This window comes from Canis lupus, chromosome 9, assembly GCF_048164855.1.
Source record: "Canis lupus baileyi chromosome 9, mCanLup2.hap1, whole genome shotgun sequence".
In the NCBI taxonomy this organism is placed as follows: domain Eukaryota; kingdom Metazoa; phylum Chordata; class Mammalia; order Carnivora; family Canidae; genus Canis; species Canis lupus.
In genome coordinates, this window is record NC_132846.1 from 50,226,746 (window position 1) to 50,252,400 (window position 25,655).

At 37.4% G+C, this 25,655-nt stretch overlaps 1 protein-coding gene across 40 annotated transcripts in view; it reads left to right on the forward strand.

Moving 5' to 3' along the window:
- Positions 1-25,655, forward strand: part of TTLL5 (tubulin tyrosine ligase like 5) — a 270,361-nt gene that overhangs the window by 103,843 nt on the left and 140,863 nt on the right. For 34 of the 40 annotated variants that reach the window (XR_012036922.1, XR_012036921.1, XR_012036942.1 and 31 more), the window contains 6 exons: positions 364-510; positions 1,570-1,673; positions 4,286-4,413; positions 7,097-7,180; positions 7,747-8,148; positions 16,221-16,405. Coding sequence is in view for 14 of the 40 variants with exons in the window: in XM_072839391.1 (XP_072695492.1) it covers positions 364-510; positions 1,570-1,673; positions 4,286-4,413; positions 7,097-7,180; positions 7,747-8,148; positions 16,221-16,405 (1,050 nt within the window). In the remaining 26 variants the exon portion in view is untranslated. The remainder of the gene's footprint in view (positions 1-363; positions 511-1,569; positions 1,674-4,285; positions 4,414-7,096; positions 7,181-7,746; positions 8,149-16,220; positions 16,406-25,655) is intronic. The other 6 variants (XR_012036924.1, XR_012036937.1, XR_012036927.1 and 3 more) reach the window with 2 other exon arrangements.

Here is a 25,655-nt window from a genome sequence, read left to right on the forward strand (position 1 = left end):
TAAGTGCTTCTTTAGGGAAAATAGCTTTCTCTGATCACCCTATTAGAAGTGATGTCTGCCCTTTGAATTATAGTACCATTTGCATGTGAGTTGTGTTACTTTTACAGATACTTCATTAATACATAATTATTTGCGTACATATTTATTTTGATTTTCTGATTGCTAGCTTATTGAAGGAAGAGAATAAGTTTCTTTTGTTTTATCTCTCTGTATCTTTCTTATACCTAATGTTTTTGTTCTGGGTCTTATTTGTTGAGATGTATAGTGTACCTGTTCTCATATCTCTGTTGGGTAAACCCTTCATAGCTTGTCTTCTGTTACTTAGCACAATCCCTGCTTTTTTTCCTTGATGACTCTTAATAGGAGCTAGTGGTTCGCTTCCTTAAACGAGCATCCAGTAACCTCCAGCACTCACTGAGGATGGTATTACCCAGTCGACGATTGGCACTTCTGGAACGCAGAAGAATCTTGGCCCACCAACTCGGTGATTTTATTATTGTGTACAACAAGGTAGGTGGTTTATCTTTTTACTCTTGTGTTTTAGATTGTCATACACTATTAGAAGTGAGCTAGAAGCCTATGTCTAGCTGAGTGGAGAGGACTGTTACAGGGAACTGGACCTCACCCCTTGACCTAGCTGGTTTGAAAAGCTACTTAATACTTCTGAAAGTCCAGTGGTCATAGTTACCACTTTATCTAAAAGCATATTACCTTTGAGTGGTGGTGTATCTGAGATGAATCCTGGACTATGTGAATTTGCATTGTCATTATTATGCCTATAGTCAGTGGTGAGTTGACTATTTGAGAGCAAATTAACTGTGGATTTAATGGAATGACATAATCTTCTTTCCTGAGAGAATTATACTTTGTATTCGAGAACATTTTAGACAGTGACATCATTTTACAACTAAGATCAGGGAATATACTACTTAGTAGAATATTTTGCAAAACATCTGATACCCAAACGGTCTTAGAATACTTTGGAAATGTCAATATCTGGGAGAAAAAAGTACAGTCAATTTGCAGAAGGGAAAACTGAGGCCTGGACATTTAAATGGCATTTGTAAAGATGTATGGAATGATTAGTTGAATATCAATACATCAAATAGATGCAATTTACTCTTGATCTGTTGAGGATTTTGGTATGTCTTATATAAATGAAGAATTTACTCAGTTTGGTTACTGGTATAGGAGTACCTTCCAAGATCTATATTTTCTCTCCCTAATTGTAACCACATACAGTATCTCTGTTGTCATACTGTTAAGGCTGCAAATGTGAGCACAGATGTTAGTAAGCTACTATAAAAAGTTCTTTTTGAATGGGCTATGTGGGCAGAAAGTGAAAACATTATAAAAATTTATATTTATTCTGCAACTTTTATTTGGAAATTCCAAAATGTTTTATGAAATAATGGCAGAGAATAATATATCAAATTCATAGGTGGCAACAGTATGTGGAGGAACTATAAAGACAAAACCCAATGGTAATGAAACCAGATGATGAAGTGTACATTTATCAGGAGTTAGTTTTGTCTTACTATTTTACTGTGTGGGTTGGGAACTGGGTAGGAAACAGAACAGATGGCTGAAAAGAAATTGAAGAAGAAACTTGAAGAAGAGGAAGAAGATGGGGTGAATACAGAAAACTTTCAGGAGTTCATCAGACAAGCAAGGTAGAAGATATTCTTGATTAATAAAAACTATCTTATTCTATATTTCATACTGCCCCATTCAGTTCTTAATATTTCTTTGCTTCTAATGTATGGCTATGAGTAAAATCACTTTCAGAATGAGAAAAAGGGTTTCGTAGGTTTGGCTTCTCCATATCTCAGCCAATTATGTTGTTGTTGTCATGGTTTCAGTTATCAAAACACTGCTGCTGGGTATCTGGGCTGTATTTCTAGACAGCCTTCAAAGTACACACCACTTAAAGTGCTGAGAGAGCCCTTTGGAAAGTTGAAGTTAAGAGGCTTCTAGTGTTTACTGGGTCTGAATTTATCCCTGACCTACTGATGCAGTGGTGATGACCAAATTTTGCCTACATTGAGTGGGTTGAGGAATTGGCAGTTTCTCAGCACTGTGAGGGTTACGCCTAATTTATATAAAATAGAACAAGTCCTTCATGTGTAGAGTTAGCCTTTAAGGATTGAAAATCTCAGCATTCAGCTCTATCTTAATATAAATCAGTCAAGCCATTTTGCCCATTTACAATATGTTTCCAAAGGAAGAGGTAACAAAGGCATTTCATTTAAAATTTTGTGAGACTCATACTGGAGGGCCTTTTTCTAAAACAGAGTCATGCAAAAGTACTCAAAAAAAGGATAAAGCATCTGTATAACCCCACGAATTAGTCTTCAACCATCAATGTCACTGTATAGGAGAATATCAATTCTCTGTTGGTTTATGAAGTTAAATCCAGATGGTAGGTATCAGTCACCCAGATAATATGATCTGTGTTTAAGACCTTGCACAGACCTAAGTATAGCCTCACTGTTGTGTGCTTAAAAACACACAGCAAACAAATACATCATTTTGTAGGAGTTTATAATAGTGTAATGTTATTTTGTTGACATTCTTGGGTCTTGAATTGTATGATTGATAATGCAGGTATAGAAATAAAGCAAGAAACAGTTTCTCATATCAACATTATAAAAATAGTAAAGAAAAACTAGAGTATGATCAGAAAATGACTCTACTTTAAAAGTTAAAAGATTAACATTCAGTTCCCCCTAGGGAATCTTCAAGATCCCTACAATATAAAAAAAAAAAGCGAACTTTTTGAAAAGTGTGTATTCCCCTACCAGGCCTAGCTGGATGCTAAACATGAATTACATGTACTAAAACAAATGATACAGAGTTTGAGGTAAAATATGCTAGAATGTGTTTATTACTATTGTACATTAAGTGTTGATTGTTGGAAATTTGAGCTAGCATCAGCTCGTTTATTATGTTTGGGGTGGTATATGGATACCTCTGTCGGCATCAGCTCGTTTATTATGTTTGGGGTGATACATGGATACCTCTGTCGAGGTTGGTAATCCAGACTGCAGGAGTCAGGCAAGGAAACACATGAAGTGGGCAAAGGATAAGAGAGGAGGCCTCAAGCAGTTTGTATTTTGACCAACCTTAACCTTTCCCTTTCTGTGGAGGGCCAAATAAAGCACACAGACAGGCAGAGGCATTCACTCATTTATAACGTCAGCTGCATATAAATCTTTAAGGTAATTGAGGTAATTACTTTGTGGCACTTGGCTACTCTGGAGACCATGGGATTTACTCTGCGATTCATAGAAGTGGTTTCCTAGGTTGTCATTGCAGTGTGTTTGGAAGATGGGATATAGGTTCTTTGTGATAATGTAGGAATATTTTGCCTATTTAAAGGCCACTTATTTGGAATACAGCGTGGCTCCAGGAAAAAAATGCAGAAGGCCACTGAGAAGCTAAGCTGCCACAGGTGTTAGAAAATCCATGAGTAATGTGTTTACTGGAAGAATCCTGTAGGTCCTCAGCAAATTTTTTATACTTTCCATTTTGTGGATGTTTCTAAAGTACATATAATTTCAATATCTGAAGTGACCATCTAATTTAGTCTCCTTCACTGTATAGATGGTTAGGGAAGTCTTCCATCGTTACACTGGTTGGTCTCCTTATTTCTAGCATAGGTAATTAAAATGACAAGTGGCTTCTTTAGTGAACATACTTCAGTTACCTGAAGGTGGGGTGAGCAAACCATGAAGGGCCAGATAATAAATATTTTAGACTGTAGGATACATGTGGTCTTCATAGCCTATTCTTCTCTAAAAAGATAAAAACCATTTTTAGCGGGGAACCATACAAAAACATATTGGTCATCAGCTCGTCAGGTTTCACCCTGTAAAGTTTGTAGTTTGTTGACCTCTGCTATAGAGCATGGCTGTCCAATAGAATTTTCTGTGTTGTAGCTAACTGAGTATGTGAAATGTGGCTAGTCTGAGAGGAATTTTTAAAGGTACTTAATTTTAATTCATTTAAACATAAATTGTCACATATGCCTTCTGGCTACTGTTATTAGACAGTGTATCTTGAAAATTCACTTTGGAATGAAGAAAGCCTTATCATGCTTCAGTTTTTTTAGACTACTTTGTTTGTATTCCTATTTAATGTTACATGTATTAATAGGGAGTTTTCAGCTTGTACTTTTCATTTTCCCCTTCTCCAACTGACTCTATTTCCAGAATAAAATCTGGTGGAAAGATTTTCCAGAACAGCTTTCCTGTTCTGACCATACTCTCTCTCCTTGTTTTAGTGAGGCTGAACTGGAGGAGGTGTTGACTTTTTATACCCAAAAAAACAAGTCTGCAAGTGTCTTCTTGGGGACTCACTCAAAAAGTTCTAAAAACAGCAACAATTATTCTGATAGTGGGGCAAAGGGTGGTAAGTATGCTGGTTTATTAATGAAAAATAAGAACAAGTGAAAAATATGAAACTTTGCAAAAGAGAGCAAAGAGTCATGTGCTATATAAGCACTAACAGACTCATAGATGGTGAAATTTTGTAGCATGGGGGTTGAAGATGAAGCATTCCATTTTTGTCCTCAGAACAGAGGAGGGACGTGGTCTGATTTTTTTTTTTTTTTACACGAAAATTAACAGCAGAGAGCTTTTTAAGACAAGCTAACAATAGCTAACATTTAAGCGATTGCTCATATTACTATAATCTGCTGGACATGATCTATTTTTTTTTTTACTTTAAAAAACCCATCTGGAGTAGGTGCTATTATTCAACTTCTTACAGATGAGAAAACAGAAGCTGAAAGAGACTGAGTAACTTGCTCAAGTGTCCCCTTTACCGTGCAGCAGGACAGGAATTTGAACCTTTGTCTGCCTGATTCAAAGCTTATGCTCTTAATCTGTGCTCTTCTGCCTTTCCTAATGGTTATTTCCCATTCTTTTTAAATTTCTTGCTTCCTCTGTCTTAGCAGCATCAGTATTTGGGGCAGAAGAATGTTTTGTTGCATGGAACTATTCCATACCTGGCGGGGTATCTAATATCCTTAGTTCCACATCCTAAATGCCTATAAGCTTTCAGTCCCTGTGATAGCCCTGAAGTTCCCTAAGCATTTCTAAAAGAGCTCATTGCTGGGGAACTCCATGATTGGGGTTCCTAAGCTCTCTAGCTCATGTCATATGATCAAAAATAACAGTGATGTTCTGTTATAAACAAAGCTCTGTGCCTTAAAGTAAGATTCATTTAAGATCTAGATGTGAAGTATAAGACCTAGGAAATCTACACTAATTCTGTCAGTATGCTAAGCACAAAATTCAAAGATAGAGACATGTTCCCTGCTGTTAAGACTACCGTAGTCTAATATGAAAATAGCAAGGATAATTAGTCATTTAAAATGTGGAGTGAGTTTTCCCAGAAAAACTGTTAGTGTTTAAAAACTGTTTTAGTTCAGAGGCTAGTCTACAAAAGCCTATTTATACTGAGCTCACTGTATAAAATATAGAATGATATTTCTAGAAATCTCCCAGCCCTCTTCTTTGAGCTATCCTGGCATATCCAAGTTCTGAAGTTAATTTACTGATCTGTTCATTTGTTCCTTCTACACATTTTCCCCAAGCACCTACTGTGTGTCAGACATTATGATAGTTGCGAGGTATACACTGACTTAGGTATACAGGGCTGTCATGGTACCTTGACTTCATAAGGTTTATTGTCTAGTAGATAGAGTTGGGTGAGTAAAGTTAGGAAGAAGATTGGTGGAAGCTCTGAAAAGCTCCTATAACAGTGTTGAAGAAGGGATCCTGAAGAGGCTGAGGAATTCTTATAATGAGATTAGGGTAGAGAAAAGCATGTTCTATAACCTAGGGAGGTGAGGGCCTCCATTGGCATTCAGATAGTAACTTCTCCCCTGGCAGTAGTGGGGAAGCCCTGACAGTATGTACTGACAGCATCTGTTTGTACACGTGGGTCCCTGGAAATTTGGGGGCTTATGTATTAAGGACAACCTCTACATAATAAGATCTATATGTATTTATACCTATCTAGAATAACTAGAAAGGCAGTAGGCAAGTCCCAATCAAGGGAACATTATAACATCTAATGGTATCTGGACTGATTTCAACATGAGCAAACATGTGTGATAGTATCACCATTGCTAGTGGTGGTGGACATAAAGTGATTCTTATGTCCTTATTCTTTCATTCTGAAAGATGATAGATAAAATGGCCTTTTGTAAATTTTTCTATGAACTAGCTCTTGAAAAAGATTTTGGAGTATTTCCCCAAGTACATGATTAGCTCTGGCTGTCCTGTTTTCAAAATTCTCTGGTAGAAAAAAACTAGTTTATTAGAGTGGAAATTTATTAGAGTGATTTTTGTCATGAATATACTGGTCACTCTATCTCAAACTCACTCAGCTTGCTCAAGTAAAACCAAGAAGTTTACTTTAAGATACAGAGCTATTGTGGATGTCTGGGCTCCTCAAGCAGTCAAGCGTCTGACCCTTATTTCCACTTAGGTCTGGTCTCAGGGTTGTGAGATTGGGAGTTGTGCTGGGCTCTGCATTAGGTGTACAGCCTGCTTAAGATTCTCTTTCTCCCTTTCCCTCTGCCCCTTTTGACCCACTCCTCTCTGTCTCAGAAACAAACCCAGAACTATTGTAGTATCCAGGTATCAGGCCAACAAATATTGTGGCTGTTCTTTCTATCTCTTGGCACTGCTCCATATATATTAGGACTTCTTTGCTCCAGTGGGTACCACCAACCAGCCTGGTCTCTTAGTTTCCCCTAGTGTGAATTCTTGGTAGAGGCATCTGGTTGCCCTTAATTACTTTTTTTTTTTTTTTTTTCCAGGCATGTCCTAGCTTGGACACGGATGGCATTTTTCTCTGGTTCAGTTAGCTGTAGTAGCTGGGGTCAGGAATAGTTGGGAATCTTTCGGTTGGTTGCCCACTCAACAGGGCTAGTGGGTGTGACCAGCCTTGGGAAAATATGGTGGGGTATGCAGTGTTCCTGGGATTGATTATTAGGTGTGTTATATTTTAGAAACAGGATTAGACATAGAGCATTTGATTGGTAGGAGAGCCTAAGGTCCGTATTTATTTTCTGTTTCAGACCACCATGCAACGATGGAAGAAGTGAAAATAAAGCAACCCAAACAGCAGCAGGCAACAGAAATTCACTCTGATAAATTATCTGGTGAGTGACTTCAAGCATACATAGGTTTGCTGCTCTCTCATAAGTCCCTAAAAGGAGAAAAAAAGGTCATCAGATAGTAAATGATTCTAAAGCATAAGGCATTATCCCCAAGAAGTTCCTTTTCTTTGTTCTTTCTCTTCTAGAATTTCCTATTTACTGATAACCTATTTCCTTCTGAGAAATTTTTCATTTTCTTAATAGTTAGAAATTCTGAGTACTTCCCCCCCACCACCCCAGAAGGGTGAAAAGCAGAGAGAGAGGAGTTAGCTGTCACTACCAGAAACCCTGTCCTAATGCCCTAATGTGTAAAATGCCTGCTCTGGTTGATGGGGGTAGTCTCAACTCCAGCTTTTAGAACTAAAAATGAACTGTTTCTGTGCCAGGTGGTCTTGGTAGGTACAATTCGCTAAGTTCATGATGAACACTCGCTAAAGTCTCTGTCATGATTTCCGTTTCATGCTAACATTATTTTGATATTTAAAAATGTTTACTTCATGTTTTATAGAGATTATATGTCAGTTTTTCCTAAAATGATCTGTTTTGTTTGTTTGTTTTTGTTTTAATAGGATTTACCACTTCAGCAGAAAAAGAGGCTAAATTAGTCTATACAAATTCTTCCTCTGCTTCTTTCTCTGGTCCTGCTGCTACTCTTCTGCAGAAAATTCCCAATACCCATTTGTCATCTATTATTACAACCTCTGACCTCTCCCCAGGGCCTGGCCACCATTGTTCTTTATCTCAGATTTCTCCAGCAGTCCCCAGCGTGTCTCACCAGCCAACAGTTTTACTGAGCACAGTCCCTGACACTGCGTCTCCCTCCATACATCCTGGGACACAGAACGTACCAAGCCCTGCCGGCCTGCCACGCTGTCGATCAGGCAGTTACACCATTGGCCCCTTTTCCTCTTTCCAAAGTGCTGCACACATCTATAGCCAGAAACTGTCTCGTCCCTCTTCAGCAAAGGCAGGTGAGTGAGAAAATGAAAGGCAGCCTACAATGTTAGCTTCTCCTCAGCCCCAAGAAAAACAAGAATTGTTATTTTTCAGTGTATTTCAAGTCAAGTATGACCCGAATAAATAACCAAAGAATTCTTAAAATAAGGCATCTAACTTTAATGAAGCAGGTAGACACATATTATTAGAAGTTTTTTCCCCCGTTTTTTAAATAACAGTTTTATTGAAATACAATTCAGATACTGTAAAATTCACCACTTTAAAGTGTGCAATTCGGTGGTTTTTAGTATACTCACATAATTGTGTAACCAACACCACTATCTCTTATTTTAGAACATTTTCTTTATCCCTAAAGAAACCCCATACCTATTTGTGATTACTGTCTGTTTCCTCCTGCCCCAGCCCTGGCAACCACTGTCCTACCTTCTGTCTCTATAGATTTGCCTATTCTAGACATTTTCTGTGAGTGTGATTGTGGTGTGGTGTTTTGTGAATGACTTCTTTCAGTTAGCACAGGATTTTCAAAGTTTACTCATGTTGTAAGCATGTATCAGGACTTCAATCCTTTGTATGGCTGAATAGTATTCTGTTGGATGGATAGACCATACTTTGTTTATCCAATTATCAGTTGACGGACATTGGGTTGTTTTCACTTTGGGGCTATTGTGAATACTGCTGCTATTAATGTTTGTGTACAAATTTTCGGGTGGACCAAGTTCTCCTTTCTTCTGGGTGTAATTCATAGGAGTGGAATCATTGGATCATAATTCATGCTTTTTGTTGTTGTTGTTGTTGTTGCTGGGTAACTTACAAACTGTTTTCAAAGTGACTACTTTTACTGCCAGCAATGCATGAAGGTTCCAGTTTCTCCACATCCTTGCTAACACTTACTCTTGTCTGTCTTTCTGATTTAACTTATTCTGATGCGTTGGAAGTAGTGTCTCATTTTTATGGTTATCATTTGCATTTCCCTAATGACTAATGATGCTGAACATCTTTTCATGTGCTTATTAGCCATCAGTATACCTTCTATGGATAAATATTTATTCAAATCCTTTGCCCATTTTATTTATTTATTTATTTATTTATTTATTTATTTATTTATTTATTTTTTAAATTTATTTTTTATTGGTGTTCAATTTACTAACATACAGAATAACCCCCAGTGCCCGTCACCCATTCACTCCCACCCCCCGCCCTCCTCCCCTTCTACCACCCCTAGTTCGTTTCTCAGAGTTAGCAGTCTTTACGTTCTGTCTCCCTTTCTGATATTTCCCACACATTTCTTCTCCCTTCCCTTATATTCCCTTTCACTATTATTTATATTCCCCAAATGAATGAGAACATATAATGTTTGTCCTTCTCCGACTGACTTACTTCACTCAGCATAATACCCTCCAGTTCCATCCACGTTGAAGCAAATGGTGGGTATTTGTCATTTCTAATGGCTGAGTAATATTCCATTGTATACATAAACCACATCTTCTTTATCCATTCATCTTTCGTTGGACACCGAGGCTCCTTCCACAGTTTACACTGAGGCTCCTTCCACAGTTTCCTTTGCCCATTTTTAAATTGGGATGTTTGTTTTTTATTGTTGAGTTATGTTCTTTATGTAGTCTTAATATAAGTCTCTTGTCAGATACAGGACTTTGAAATATTTTCTCCCCTTCCGTTGGTCATCATTTCATGTTTTGAAGCACAAAAGTTTTTAATTTTGATAAAGTCTGATTTATCTGTTTCTCTTTTGCACTTTTACGTTTTTGGTATCACATCTGAAAAATTATTGTCTAACCCAAGGTCACAAAGATTTATATGCATGTTTTTTCTAAGCATTTTCTGGTTTAGGCTCTCTCATTTAGGTCCTTTATCTATTTTGAATTTAACTTTTGTGTATGATGTGGCATAAGCGTCTAACTTCATTCTTTTACATGTTATATTCACTTGTCCCAGCGCCATTTGTTGAAACAGAGTATTATTTCCCTGTTGAATTGTCTCGACATTCTTGTCAAAAATCATTTAATCATAAACGTAAGGGCTTATTCTGGAGTCTCAGTTCTAGTCTACTGATCTATATGTCTAGCCTTATGCCAGTATCACATTGTCTCGATTATTGTAGCATTGTAGTAAGTTTTGAAGTCACCAAAAGTGGGCAACCCCGGGGGGTTCAGCAGTTTAGCGTCACCTTCAGCCCAGGGCGTGATCCTGGCGACCTGGGATTGAGTCCCATGTCAGGCTCCCTGCATGGAGCCTGCTTCTCCCTCTGCCTGTGTCTCTGCCTTTTCTCTCTCTGTGTCTCTCATGAATAAATAAATAAATAAAATCTTTAAAAAAATAATAAAGTCACCAAAAGTGATTCTTCCAACTTTGTTCCTTTCTTCCATATCGTTTAGACTATTCTGGATCCCTCGCATTTTCATATGAACTTTAGGATCAGCTTGTCAATTTCTGAAAAAATAGGCAGATGGGATTGGATAGGATTGTGTTGAATCTGTAGATTAGTTTGGGAAATATATTGGTCAAGTTTCTAAACAGGTTAGTAATATCCATGTTAAGATGAGTTACAGATAAGCTATGTTTTGTAAATAGTCAATTTATATTTCTTACTTAGTATCTAAGTTCAAATGAAATGGATATTATAATATGTACCTTGAATCAGAGATATTAAATATCTACTTTAATAAGTCATAACTATGAATATGTGCATGAATGTGTGTGCTAATTCTTAGTGGTTATTCCTGTAATTTAACTTCCTAAGATATATAGTAATAATAATCAATAATGTTCTGGTTTGAACTGTTTTTCCTATTTGAGAGAAATTCAGTAAGATAAATGTCTTCAATACCCTGTGTTAATCAAAACTTAAAAAAAAACAAAAAAACTTCCTTTTTCACGCTTTTCCCAGAGAAGAATAGGGAACAAAAGGAACTAATGAGTTCAAAACTATTTTTAAATTTCTGTTGTGACTTATCCTTTGACCTGCGGATTGTTTATAAATACATTATTTAATTTTCAGATAGTTGGCATTCTCTACTTCTTATAATCGTGTATTTTGCTTATTTCCATGGTGGTCAGAAAACCTATTCTGAATGGCTTAAACAGTGAGGTAAATGACAATAATAGCCTGCAAGTGATTTGAGTAAATTTTTCCGTGGTTATTGAATAGTTCAGGAGTGACAGTAGGATATGATTTAACTTCAGACTTTCTAAAGATAAATATACAGTATGAAATTTCAAAGGTCACCATCTAAAGAATAAAAATATGGAAATTCTAAACCTATGTGAAGAAGAAAAATGGATTAAGTAAGAAGCTTACAAAAAGCAAAATAAATGAAACTTGAAAAATACAAACCAAATCCTAATGTCAAGAGTCAAATAAATATTAATGGGTTGAACTTGTTAGAAGAGTGTCAGATTGAATTTTTTAAAAATCCAACCATATGCTTTAACAGAGATGTACCTAAAGAACAAAAAGTGGTTGAAAGTAAAAGAATAAAGAAGTGCCATGTAAATACCAACCAGAAGAAACATGGTATAGCTATATTAACATATGCTAAAAAATAGACTTTAAGATATAAAATTTTCTTACAGATACAGAAGGTAATTACATAAGACAAAAGGTAAAGGTTAGGTTTAGCAGAAAGGTAAAATGGTTCTAAGTGCACCTAATAAAATAACTCCCGAATATATAGAATAAAGATTGATACAAGTACCCGAGGAATCTACAAATCCACTGTCTTAGTGGGAGATTTCTACATATGTCTATCAATAACTGATAGACTAAACAGATTGTTTTAAGTTAACAAAGATGAAGAGGATTTGAACAAGTCGATAAGCTTTATCAATTGATCGTGTATAGAACTGTGTACCCAATAATTCGAGAAAAACATCTCCTCAAACACACATAATATATTTATAAAACCAGTCATGTTCTACACCACAAAATAAGACAAATTATATGAAATAAGACACATTTCACAGAATGATAAAATATAGGTCCATTCTCCATCTACACTGCAATTAAATTGAAAGGCAATAACAAAAAGATACAGCATATAACAAATCTTCATGAATGTCAGGATTAAAAGTCAGACACTGGTGTTGTATAGAGGTGTTGAATCACTATATTGTACACCTGATACTAATACTACACTGTATGTTAACTAACTGGAATTTAAATAAAAACTTAAAAAAAAAGGAGTCAAGAAATCATAATGGAAATGTAAAAGTATTAGAACTGAATGAGAAAACTGCATGTTCAAGTGCTTGGAGAGCAATGAAAGGCAGTATTTGGAGGAAAATTTATTTCCTTAAAAACTTTCATTTGAAAAGAAGAAAGGCTGACAATTACTTTGTATTGTGGACATTATTGAAACATAATCTAAATAAAGAAATAAGAGAAGGGCAAAATATCAGAGAATTCAGAAATAAAGCACACTAGAGAATATCAAAGCCAAAAGTTCTTTGAAAACCCTAATAAGATGGACAGATCTCTGGTGAGACTGATCAAGAAAAGAGAGAAGAAAAAAAAAAAAGAGAAAAAATAAAAAATAAAATAAAAAAATAAAAGAAAAAAGAAAAGAGAGAAGACATGAATAAATAATATAAGGAATGGAAAAGTGGTAGAGCATACAAATATTGCATAGGTGACAAAAAGAATACTGTTAAACCATTTTATTCCAATAAAATTGAAAACTTACAAAATGGACAAATACAAAAGTGTAACATGTAAGTTGACTCAAGAAGATGAAGAAAGCCTCACTAGTCCTGTAAATATTTAGAGAATTGAAACAATAGTTAAAAATCTCACAAAGAAAATTTGAGGCCCAGATAAGTAAGTTCAACAATCTTTCAACAGGGAGATAATTCCAATCTTAAACTGTCCTTGAGAATGGGAAAAGAAATAATTCTCAACTCATTCCATATGTCTACTTTAATCTTAATAAAACCAGTTGGGGACAATCTTAGGAAAATTATAATTTTATATTGTAATATAATTACAGTTATGAACATAAATACAAAAATTTTAATGAAAATATAAGCCAGCCAAATCTAGCAACATATGAAAGAGATAGGACAACATGAACAAGTTTATCCAAAGTACACAGGAGGGACTTAACATTTGAATGTATAAACAACATTTGCTACATCAACAAATTAAAGCAGAAGAACCATATTCATCTTAGTAGATGTAGAAAAAGAACTTGATAAAATTCCACACTCATTCATGATAAAGCTCTCAGCATACTAGGAAGAGAAGGAAATTCTCCCAAGCCGGAAAGGGCCATCTGCAAAATCCTACAAGAGGTATCAGTGTAAATGAGGAAATGTTGAAAGAATTCTTTTTAACGTTAAGAGCCATAAAAGATGCCCACTAACATTGCTTCTATTTAATGTTTTACTAGATCCAGCATAGTAAGGCAAAGAAAGGAAATTTAAAGCATAAGGATCAAAAAGGAGGAAATAAAATTTGTTTATTTGCAGAGAATATGTTGTCTACATAGAAAATTGAAAGTAATCTACAAATACATTTTTTAAATAAATATTTTAGCAGTATAGCTGGCTATAAGATCAATATTAAAAATCAGTGGCTTTTTCTGTATATTAGAAACAAAGAGAAAGCATTTTTTTTGTATTGTGGTTAAATATATATAAAATTTACCATCTTAACTTTCTAAGTTTTTAAGTTTATAGTTCATTGGCATTAAGTACATTCACATTTTGTGTAATAGTTACCACCACCAAGAAAACGATAAATTTAGGAAAGAAAGGAAATTTTATAAGGCCTTTTGAAGGACATTAGAGAAAACCTAAATAAAATAAGTTAAATAGACTATGTGCACGGATGGAAAGAATCAGTGTCATAAATGTTTCAGTTCTCATCAGATTGATCCCTAGATTCAATACAAGTTCAACCGGAACCTCAGTAGGTCTTTTGTTACACTTGACAAGAACAAAACTAGAGGAATACCTTATTATGACATATAAAGATATGATAATTAAGACAGTGTAGTATTGGCAAAAGTATAGACAGATGGGCCAATGGAAAAGGAGAAGAAATTAGAGATATACAGATAGATAGAACTTTGATACATATCCAAGATGGCATGGTACATAGTGAAAAAGGAGAGGTTTCTCAATACATAATGCTGGGATAGTTAATAATACGAGGGAAAAAATGAAATTAGGTCACTGACTCATACTATGTATAAAATCAATTTCAAATGCAAAACTTAAAACTTCTAGGATAAAATAGGAGCGCCTGATTGACTCACTTGGTTAAGCATCTGACTTTTGATTTAGGTTCAGATCATGATCTCAGGGTTGTGAGCTTGAGCCCCATATCAGGCTCTGCACTCAGCAGGGAATGTTTGAGATTCTCTCTCTTCTTCTTCCCCTCCTCCATGCTTCCGCATGTACGTACATGTGTGTGTTCCCTCTTCCTCTCTAAAATAAATAAGTCTTTAATAAAAACTTCTAGGATAAAATAAACGAGACAATCTTTAAGATTGTATGATATGAAGCAAGTGAAAACATAAGCAAAACTCCTATAAATCAATAGGAAAAAGACAACTCAATAGAAAAATGATCAGTAGTGTCAGAAAGGAGGTAACACATATTTGGTGTCATTATTAATCAGTAAGTGTACAATGAGATTTTTACTCCCTTAGAAGTGAAAAGAATTAAGATACTTGACAATACCAAGTGTTGGAGGGGATGTGGATCTGTAGGAACTCTCATATTTTGTTTGTGAAAGTGTAAACAAATTCCACTTTGGTATTATGTAAATTTGAAAATTTACATACTCTAAAATTCAACATCCCATTCTTAAGCATATACACAAGCGAAATTCTTCCACATGTGCACCAGGAGATGTATTCAAGAGTGTTCATGGCCGCACTGTTTATAATAGCAATAAGCTTCAAATAGCCAAAATATCCATTGATAGGGTAAGAGAAAAATACATTGTAGTGTATTTGTATGGAATATCAAGCAGCAGATTAACGTATTTTAAGCTATCCTTAGCAAGGATGAATCTTGAAAGTATGGTATTGAATGACAAGAGCAAATCTCAGGAAACTACCGCAGTAAGATATTACTTTATAGAACTCAAAACTAAGCAAAATTATCTAGTATTTTGTTTATGCATACACACACATACCCACACAAATACATTATTTTTTTTTACATTATTAAAGATATTATTAAAAAGGAAGGGAATGAATGATAAGGGGAGGTAAGAGATGTCTCAAGCACGTAGTTGATGCACATTAATTAGTGATATGGTTTTTGAGTTGGGTAGTAAGTTCACAGGGGTTCGTTATAGTATTCTTTATAACTTACACATCTGTTATAAAATTTTCTATGTATCGCACAATAAAGTAAACATGAAAAAGTTACAGATTTTTTTTAAGCAGTATCACCAGATTATATATAGCAAATGATCACAGTTATCTAAGCATTAATAAGACAGAAAGGAAACATGTTTCTACTTTTCTGGGTTTTAAACTTTTTTCTGTCAGCTATGTGACTTCCGTCATAGAAAAAATATGAACCTTGATATTATTAAATAATTTCTTTTTGCTAGAATTTCAGTGCTCAAAAATAATAGAACTCTCCGATATTACAGTTGAAAGAAGAGCATTTAAATATGAAAGGAAAATGAATCATTTAGTCAATATAAGATTATTGCTGTTTTTCTAGTTATACTGTTTTGCTTTTATCTGTTTTCCCTTTTGAGCTTGGGAAGAAGGATTGTGGCTTATTTGACAGTAGATGCCACAGACTACTGATAAGTACAGCCCCATCACAAAAAGATAAGAATTATAATGAGTTTTAAAACTACAACTTTTTGTTCATCAAGATTAGTAAATTCTAGCAGTGGTTGTTCTCCACTGCATATGACGAAATTTTGTGTGTGTGAAGCTTTCATAGTAAACAAAAATATATTAATAAATGCTTGTAACGAGTTGTCCAAGATCCCTGGGATTCAGTCAAGTATCTGTTGGCTGAGATTTCTTTGTCATCACCCTAAGTTTTACAGGGTTTTTTCCCAAGATGGGTAAAAACTTTTCTCTCTTTTTAGCAGGTTCATGCCATCCAAACAAACTGCACTCGGGAATGGCTAAACCACAAAGAGAAGAAGATGGTTCTCTGTACAGCAGACGGTATAACCCAAGTATGGTTACGGCCGAGCTTCAGCGGCTGGCTGAGAAGCAGGCAGCCAGGCAGTATTCCCCATCTACCCACATCAGTCTCCTCACCCAGCAGGTACGGACAATTGGGGGACCAAGAGCTCTTTGGTCCTGAGGATTGTATTAAGGACACAGTACTTTGTCCTTCCCTACCTTTGCTCATTTCCTGTATGCTGATGCTTGTTGAAGGAGTACTAGTTGGTGTGAGCTAAAGAATGAAAATGTTCCTCTTCATCTTTGAAGAAAATGAGCCTCTGTTTCAGGTATTCCAAAATTAAGCCTGCTAACTCTGATGTACTCATTTCATGGATAAACAGATCTGAATGTTCAGCTGTCAAATAGACTTTTAAAGGATCTTTAAAAATAACTTCTTTCTTTGGTAAAATTTTCCAGTGAGTTCTAGTCTTAGAAATCTTTTTACCAGAATGTCATAACATTACCTTTTACCTTTTGGGGTTTTTTGTTTGTTTGTTTGTTTGTTTGTTTTTGTTTTTGTTTTCGTTTTTTTAACTATACCACCTTTTTGTCTCTTGATCTCAGGACATTTTATGGCTACTGATTAGTGAAGTATCTCAATACACCTTTAGCCAACACATATCATTCTCCCCATTTTACAGATGGGGGAAACTGAGGCTGAAAGAAGATAGTATCAAGGTCATTCAGGAAGCTGGATAGATGGAATTAGATACTGCAATTTTTACCTTAAGTTGTGTATATAATAACAAGCTTCGAACACAATGAAGTTAGGTGAAACTTTCACAAGAACTTTGGGATTGTTTTTGTCCTCCTTGCTGATCATCCCCATGGCATTTAACTAGAAGTAGAAGCCATGTCTTCTCCCTTTCATTTATGTAAAATGGCATCAAAATCTTCCAAAGAAATATAATTTAACTCCATGGTTACATTTTGCTACATCTCTCCTGCATCAGAGTCTTAATCAGTGGCAACTCTGTAATGATAATCAAGTCTAGAAAAAAATGAAGCTGAAAATAACTTTGAGCACATGTTAAAAGTAGGCAACACACTGCTCCCTGGTGGTGCCCTGCTTCTCTGTATAAAATTTAGAACCGGAATTAAAGGTAAGCTTTAGCTTTACTTCAGCCTCATCTTGTAAGGCTCTAATGAGTTTTGTGTGTAAGACTGTAATGAATTTTCTTTCTCAAATCCCTAATCGAAGGGAGTAGATGAGGTGGCCTGATTGGAAATAGGAAGCAAAGAATCTTTTGAGACTTGAGGGAGGTTGGTGTGTTAGATTTTAGTGATGGAGTGATGGGAAGAGGGATTATAATGTCATAACCATGGTAGAATGGGAAGGAATTTTGAAATGTGAAGTGGCTATGAGGAAGGAAGAGAGCCAGTGATCCACTACATGTATTTCACTGGGTCACTGACAAGAGTGTATGTTTCCAGTTTATAAATGAGCAGCTAGAAGCACTAAGACATTAGGAAAATTTCTTTGCAGTCATAGTAAAAAGAACGTAGCCAATATTAGTGTTTACATATTTTTAGCTTCTGTCATTTGGTAAGCTGCAAAGCTTGCAAAATGACGAGATTCTGATCCTGTGGGACTCCAGGGTGATTGTATCCTAATTGGAAAGTTGTTCCCTTCAGTCCATCTGTCTTGTCTGAGGAGAACTTCAGTGCCAGAGAATTTAAAGTCCACCAGACTCCTGTTCGTAGGGATCTGAACTTGCCATTAGATGTCAGTCTTAACTTCTAGAGTCTGATAAGAGGGTGGTTAGTGCTTGGTACAGTGCTGAGGGAGGGGCTGTAGTAGGTAATAAGCAGGGTGGGTGGCAGAAAGTGAGTTGGACTAGCCGTCTACAGATCTGTCTTCCACCACCATTGACCAGCTGTGTGATCTGGGACAGTTCACTCAACTTTCAACCTCAGGATCTTTGTTGATGGCAAAAACACAGTAGGTTCCTGAGGGTAGTATGCAAAAACTACTTTGTACAGTCTAAATGCCATGTATTTGGAAAGTATTGGTATTTCAGCCATTAAAGGCTTTCAATAATAAATGATTTCTAATCTGATTTGAAAAAGTGAGTTTTTAAATATAGTGTTATCAAAATATGAACTTTGTTAATACAAGCTTTGTTAAAGCTCAGTTATATGTTATCTGGCTCCTTCTCCTCAGAGCAAGTAATTCCTTAATTTGGAACTTGGGAAATTCTTTTATTCTTCTTTTAGTAAATAATAGCCTGTTGCAATGGCATCAAATGGGCTCTGGCCCAAGTGTTTACAAGTGGAGGTGCAGACCCAAAGTGGGGGCAGCTCTGCCCTTTTCTCTTGACTCAGGCCATGAAACCTTCAAGGCAGTTTCATCAGAAGCAGCTTTGTGTTCAGTAATTAATTTAAATGCTTTTTACTTCTTCTTACCTCTGATTATTTCCTTCCAATTCCTATTTTGTGTTTGTTTTCTTTTTTTTTTTTCTTTAAATCCAGTAGGGTTAATGTTTTCTTCCCCTTCTTACCTTTTTTTGATAAGATAGTTCTGTATATACTTATCCATTCTATTGTTTTCTAATTGGTTGTTTTGTTTTGTCTTTACTAATTCCCTTTCTTCTGCTTTTACTAGCTTTATTTTTCCTCTCAGTTTCTTAAGTTGGATACTTACTTTCATTCACTCTTGTTTGTCTCTGTTTTAAAGCTATGAATTTTCCCCTGAGTATCGCTTTCATCATATCCCATAAACTCTGATGTATCTTTACATTGCTTTTCCGGGTAAGGTGTTAAGAGTCTTTATCACTAAATAAAGAACACAGATTTTTAAAAATTATTTGTGTTTTGGAAGATGAGTATAAAAAATTGCAATCCTTGGGTCCATTTTTGAAAAATTCTTTTATTTTGTCTATAATTTCAACTACTTACCTCATTAAAGCTTTTTGTGGCATCCTTCAAAAACCTTTTCATTCAAATGTGGTTTTTTAATTTATTCATTCAAAAACATTTTATTAAGCTCTTAGGAATGTTCCAGGCTTTGGTACTAAGCCATGGAGGATGATATAAGACATAGTCCTTGGCATGAAATAACTTACGATGTGGTAAGGGCGACAGCCACATAAACACATGGTAGTACTAGCATGGAATATGCATGGCAGAGATATTTCTAGGCAATCACAGAAGTCTCAAAAGGTAAAACCTAACTCATTTTGTGTATGAGAGTGAGAAGGCCATAGCCTTCTTGGAAGAGATTATATGGAAACTGAATCTTAAAGGTAGGCATGTGGGTGGCAGAAGAAGGGTGAGTACAGGTTCCAGAATAAAAGCCAGCCTTTATGTTTGTAGGGAAATAGCAGGCTGGTTAGTGCTACTGGAGGATAGGGAATCAGCAGAGAGCAGCTAGGATGGAAGCCAGAAGAGAAGACAAAGGCTGATTTAAGGAGAGCTTTCTCTCTGAAAGAACTTCTCTAAATCTCAATAGGTTGGGGGGTTAGGGAGGCCACAGAGACACACAGTTGGCTTTGTCTTTTAGCTTGATCCCTCAGGTAGCTGAAGGAGGGTAGATTGTAAGATAAGACACTGTCACCCCATTTCCCTGCTGTTCACTGGTGAAGATGCTGAGGAACAGGGAGCTAGCTAAGGGTAAAGAAAGTACTCTGACAACCCCAAAATTTTATTTATTTATTTATTTATTTTTAACCCCAAAATTTTAGAATAAAACTTTGAGTTACTCAGAATTTACATCAGAGGCTGAGTTCTTAGGGATTTGCATGGCTAAGAACAGAACCTTATTTAGCTTGTAATTACTTTCACTATCTCTGTTATGATTTAGCTTTCTTTATAGCCTAGAACACATGAAAACATCAAAATTTCCTTGCCACATGAAGTAGCCACAGAGCCACTTCAGAAATGTTTGTGCCGGCATGTGTACACTTGAAATAATGCTGGAAAGAAATACATGTTCTTGGCGTACGTTATTCAACAAGTTACCCTACAGATCTGAGCAGAGAATGGGTCACATTAGTTCTTTCCCTTGGCACACAAGAGGCTGGTTGTCCTTTGGAAATGGGGTTCTTTGGAATTCAGATTGTACATCCCTAAAAGCAGGGTTTTCTAGGAGCAGTCCAGTCACGGGAAGGGCTGCAGTAGGTGTCAGGGCGCTGGAGTAGAGCATCAGCCTCATTACCTCTACCTCACCCCGCACTGGGAGAGGTGTGCCTTGCCACTGTAGCACACTGCACAGATGTCGCCCTTTGTGGTTACTGCTGTTAGTGAGCAGAAGAATGTGGCCAAGGAGCCTGGCTCTGTGGTGAGGAGTGGGAGGCAGACACTCAGAGGGAGCCCAGGCCCTCTCTGTGCGGGCGAGTGTGAGATTTCAGGGCCCAGCTATCATTAGGAGCAGCTCCAGCTCTTCCAGCCTGGGAGTTTAATCAAAGGAATAACAGCAGACCACCCAGGCGAGGGCTCCAAGGCGAACGAATGTGCTGTGTCAGTCTCTCTTCCCCAGCCAGCCAGTGCCCGGGACGTGGCCAGGCCTCCTGGAAATGTGCTGACAGATACATAGGAGGGAGGAGACCCTTTCTGCTTCTCACATTTTTCATGTAGATGGAGAGTGGAAAAGAAAACCGTTCCATTTCTTTCATTTTTTGCTCCCTACCATGATACTTTTCTAGAGCAGTTCTAGAGAAGGGTGTATGCTGCAGCATAGAATGTTTGGTTTGGGGACGCCTGGGTGGCAGCAGCGGAGTGACTGCCTTTGGCTTGGGGCATGATCCTGGAGTCCTGGGATTGAGTCCCACATTGGGTTCCCTGCATGGAGCCTGCTTCTCCCTCTGCCTGTGTCTCTGCCTCTCTCTCTGTCTCTCTGTCTCATGAATAAATAAATAAAATCTTAAAAAAACAAAAACAAAAAAAAAGAAGAATGTTTGGTTTCTCACTCATTCATATGTGAAGGAATTCTCTACCTTTTCTTCTGCATCAGAAGCCACCAGTGTGGACCTTGAGTGAATCTTAATTTCAAAATTTCCACTTGAAGGTGAAATTGGCAGAGAGGGAGCTGAAATGATGATGAATGTTATCCAGAACTGAGGTGGATGGCACCCAGTTTATCACAAGCTTGGACATTTGGAACTCTCCTCCTGCCTCTTTAGTGTGCCCAGACACATTTGAACTGTTGTACATTTGTGTTCTGACTTGGTGTTGGTTTTTCAAGTCTAGCTCCTTTGGTTCTGTATTCTTTCTGGGTAGAAGTTAACACTTCTTTGTATGGTATACATTATTCTTTCCCATTTCAGAAACAGAAAAGGATAAATAGGAAAAACAGGAGCTCTTGAGTCAGTGAGACCTTGGAGAAGTTACTTAACCTCCCTATGCCTTGATTTCCTCCTCTGTAAAATAGAGTGATTTTGGTATTGAGGCTAATTCTCCTCCTGGGTCTCTGTGCCTCCCGGCTCTGGGGCCTCGCTCCAACTGAACCTAATTCTATAGCTCTTCTGTTGTCTCCTAAGGCTCTTAACCCACAGTGTTCCTTAGTTCCTTAGCCTGCTGTATAGTCTCTTGTTCTGAAATAACCTTCTTTTCACCCTGTCACCCCCTCAAGCTGTCTTCCCTGTACTACCAAAATTGTTTTAAAGTAACATGCCCTTGCTGCCCCCATGCCCCTAACTCCGTCCCCTCCACAGTTACTTTTGCAGTCTGACCTTATCTCTTACCATTTTGTCCAGCAATCTCTCAGAGTTTGCCAAGGACCCTGAACTGCCAACTTTGGTCATTTTTTTTTAACATTAAAATTTTTTTTATTTTTTTATTTTTATTTTTTTTTACTTTTTTTTAGTTTTTTAAATTTAAATTCAATTAATTAACTTATGTTTTATTAGTTCCAGAGGTAGAGGTCAGTGATTCGTCAGTCTTATATAACACCCAGTGCTCATTACATCACGTGCCCTCCTTAATACCCATCACACAGTTAATGCATCCCCGCGCCCCCTGACCCTCCAGCAACCTTTAGTTTGTTTCCTGTGATTAAGAGTCTCTTACAGTTTGTCTCCTTCTCTGATTTCCTCGTTTTATTTTTTCCTCTCTTCCCCTGTGATCCTCGGTCACCTATTTTTAATCCTCATTCTCCCGCAGTATGTGGCACTATTATTGACCACCTCCTACCTGAAAACTTTTCTTAGCTTCTTTAACCCTTCAGTGATTTCTCTGGGGGCTCATCCTCCTCTTTCCCCTGAAGACTAGATTCCATTTACAACATTTTTAAAAAGCCACTGGCATTATAGACCTCAAATATATAAAACTGGCAACAGCAGGCTCTCCCTGATTAAAGACAGTGGGATGATGCCTGGGCAGTCTGCTTCTTCCTGTTCTTTGTAGCTCTCCTCCAGCACAGCTCTGAAGTCAGGGTGCAAGGCAACTGTTTTTTCAACATACAGTTTCCCCTTGGATAAATTTTCTCTTCCCATAGCTCCATCTGGTACTGTTCTGTGGATTTCTCCCCTGTATACATCTTAAGTGTGAACCTCTTTGCTGAGTGCCAAGTTCAGACTTCCAACTGTCAGGCATTTCCACCTCACTGTATTACCAGCATCCAAAACACACAATGCATTTTAAATGTATTTTGAAAATATTAAAAAAATAGTCCATCTAAAACCAACTTGTTTGTCTCCCTTTTCGCTCTTGGTGTTGGTGACACTGTAGTTCTCCTCAGGGTTTAGGTATGGAGCATTTGATTTATCGTTGTCTCTGTTTGCTTCTTCATTCCTGTGTCCAGGGAGTTGCCAAGTCTGATTGATTTGGACTCCATAAGGTCTCAAACCTATCTTCCCTGTTTCACTTTCACATCGACTGTCCTGCTTAAGCCCTGAATTATCTTAGCTGGACAGTTGCAATTACCTCTGCTCCGCTCTCCGGGCCGGCCTCCAGTCTACCTGGTCTTTGCTGTAAAGGAATCTTTTTGAATCACAAGTCTGGTGATAATACTCCTTTGCTCAAGAAGCTCAAGGGGGCTTTCTGTTATCTACAATGTAAAGCCCAAGCTATTAAATGTTCTTCAAATCCGTTATTTAGAGTCTGGCTCCAGGCTACTTTCTTCCGTCTGTCCTCCCCCATCACACATGGCTTTGTGCAGCTCACCCAGAATTTGTTCAGCTCCACACCTTAGTTTTTGCTATCTTCTCATGGGAAATGCTCTGCTGTCATCATGTTTAACCTTATACATCCGTCCAGGCTCAACATAGATGCTGTTTGGCTCACAACCCTCTTGGGAGCTTTCCTGATGTGATCTGAAACTGGCCCCTGTACTCAGAAAGCAGGTAGAGATCAAAGAGGCAAGCCACTCCAGGTTGGGAGGCAGTTTTAATAATAGCAAAGGGAACTTACATATGAGGCTTGTCTTGGGTGGCAGCAAGATGAATGGATCCCCACACCTGCCTCCAAATCTTAAAAATTTATAAAGAGGCCCTAACTGCACTCAGTCATATATACCATGCACGTATTTTCAGCACATCACCATCTCAAGGCTGTGTCCTTAGAGCAGCCTCTGGAAGTGGAAAAGGCAAGTGGAACCCACATTCCAAGGACAGGAGGAGGAGGTAAGGAGCCTCTGAGTGCCCCAGTCCAGTTCATGGGTCAGTTGGTGGCCATATGTTTCTCATGGTGTTCCCCAACAGGTGCCCCTTCACTCAGAGGCATGTCATTTCATGCATCACACTATGTCCAGATAGTTGTCTCCTGCAGCAGTGAGCTCTTTGGGGTAGTGTCCTGTGCTGCCTCAGAACCTGATTCATGAGTAATACTCAGTAAATGTGCTCATTATACTGGGCTGTAAGTTACTTGGTTGAGGATGGTGACCAAGTTTTCACCAGTTTTTTTTTTTTTTTTTTTCAGCTTTGGTATAGTGTATGTACTCGGTACGTTTTTGAATAAAGAAATGAATGAGGAACCCACTGCTGCCCCAACCAGAAGTCATCTTTCTACTCTCCATGCTTCTTTAGCCCCTCATTAGTCTCTCTGTATAGTAAACCTTTTTATAGTGATTTTGGATCTCTTCTTTCCTGTCGAGTTATAATCTGTGTGATGGCACTTCTTCCTAATTCATCACCTAGCATAGCACCTGTGTACTAGGTAGGCACTTATCGCATCCTTGCTAAATTAAAAAGAATCTCTCTTCTGCATTTTGTTGGTTTTTTTTTTTTTTTTTAAACTCTTGCTCTTCCATGTTTTTTCATTGACAGTACCACACTTGCCCTTCATCATAAAGCAGCCAATATTGGCTGAATGTCTGCTTTGCACCAGGCAGTGTGCCGAGCACTTTTTATTATTTCTTTAACCTTAGGATGTAGATACTTATTTTTTACAGATGAAGAAAACAAGCTGGAAGGATAAGTGAGTATGTGAGTATGCTAAGGTCATACAAATGTCAAGTGACTGAACCAGGATTCAAACCCAAGTCTGTCTGACGCCATGCTCTTTCTCTCAGTTTTTCCCTGCCTCCTCCTATGGGAATCAGGATTCAAACCCCTCATCAGCTAAACACTGCTGCAGAGTGCTAGCCAAGCCAGTGCTTGAGCCGGCAAGAGAGACCTGGAGAGTTGAACTGTTTTCGTGATTAGAAGTGCTTTTCCACTCTCCGAAGCAGGTTGAGAGATGTGTGTCTTTGTCTAGATTATCAGTTATTTGTTGAGTAAATGAATATTTGTTAGAATGAACTCTTTTTTTTTTTAATTTTTATTTATTTATGATAGTCACAGAGAGAGAGAGAGAGAGAGAGAGGCAGAGACACAGGCAGAGGGAGAGGGAGAAGCAGGCTCCATGCACCGGGAGCCCGACGTGGGATTCGATCCCGGGTCTCCAGGATCGTGCCCTGGGCCAAAGGCAGGCGCTAAACCGCTGCGCCACCCAGGGTTCCCCTAGAGTGAACTCTTTATTAGATTATTTTATGGTGACATCAGCTGACGCTTTGAGTAGGCAAAACTCAGCCTTCTTAATCTGCGGAGATGCAAAAATAGTGGATTGATTTATTATGGTGGTGGCAGCCCCCATCGACTTCTAAAAACCAAATATATAAATTGAAAACACTACCCAGCAATTTAGCTGTTTTGTAATGTTTCCCAGTAATGTCTCAAATTTTAATCTAGAACTGTTTATAGATTTTGGAGCCCTAAATGTCAATATGCTTATGTGTATTATATAAATGACAATGTTTGACAGAGGGGGTACATGACAAGAGGACTTAGTGCTGATGTATTGGAACTACAGAGATTCCCAGCTTTTCCTAACCTCTTTTAAAATTTAATTAACTTTATAACTCATATCTTTTGGTGATCAGAGTGTAGATTTCTTGAGGTTCATCTTATTGGCATCCAGGAACTGATACAGGAGTT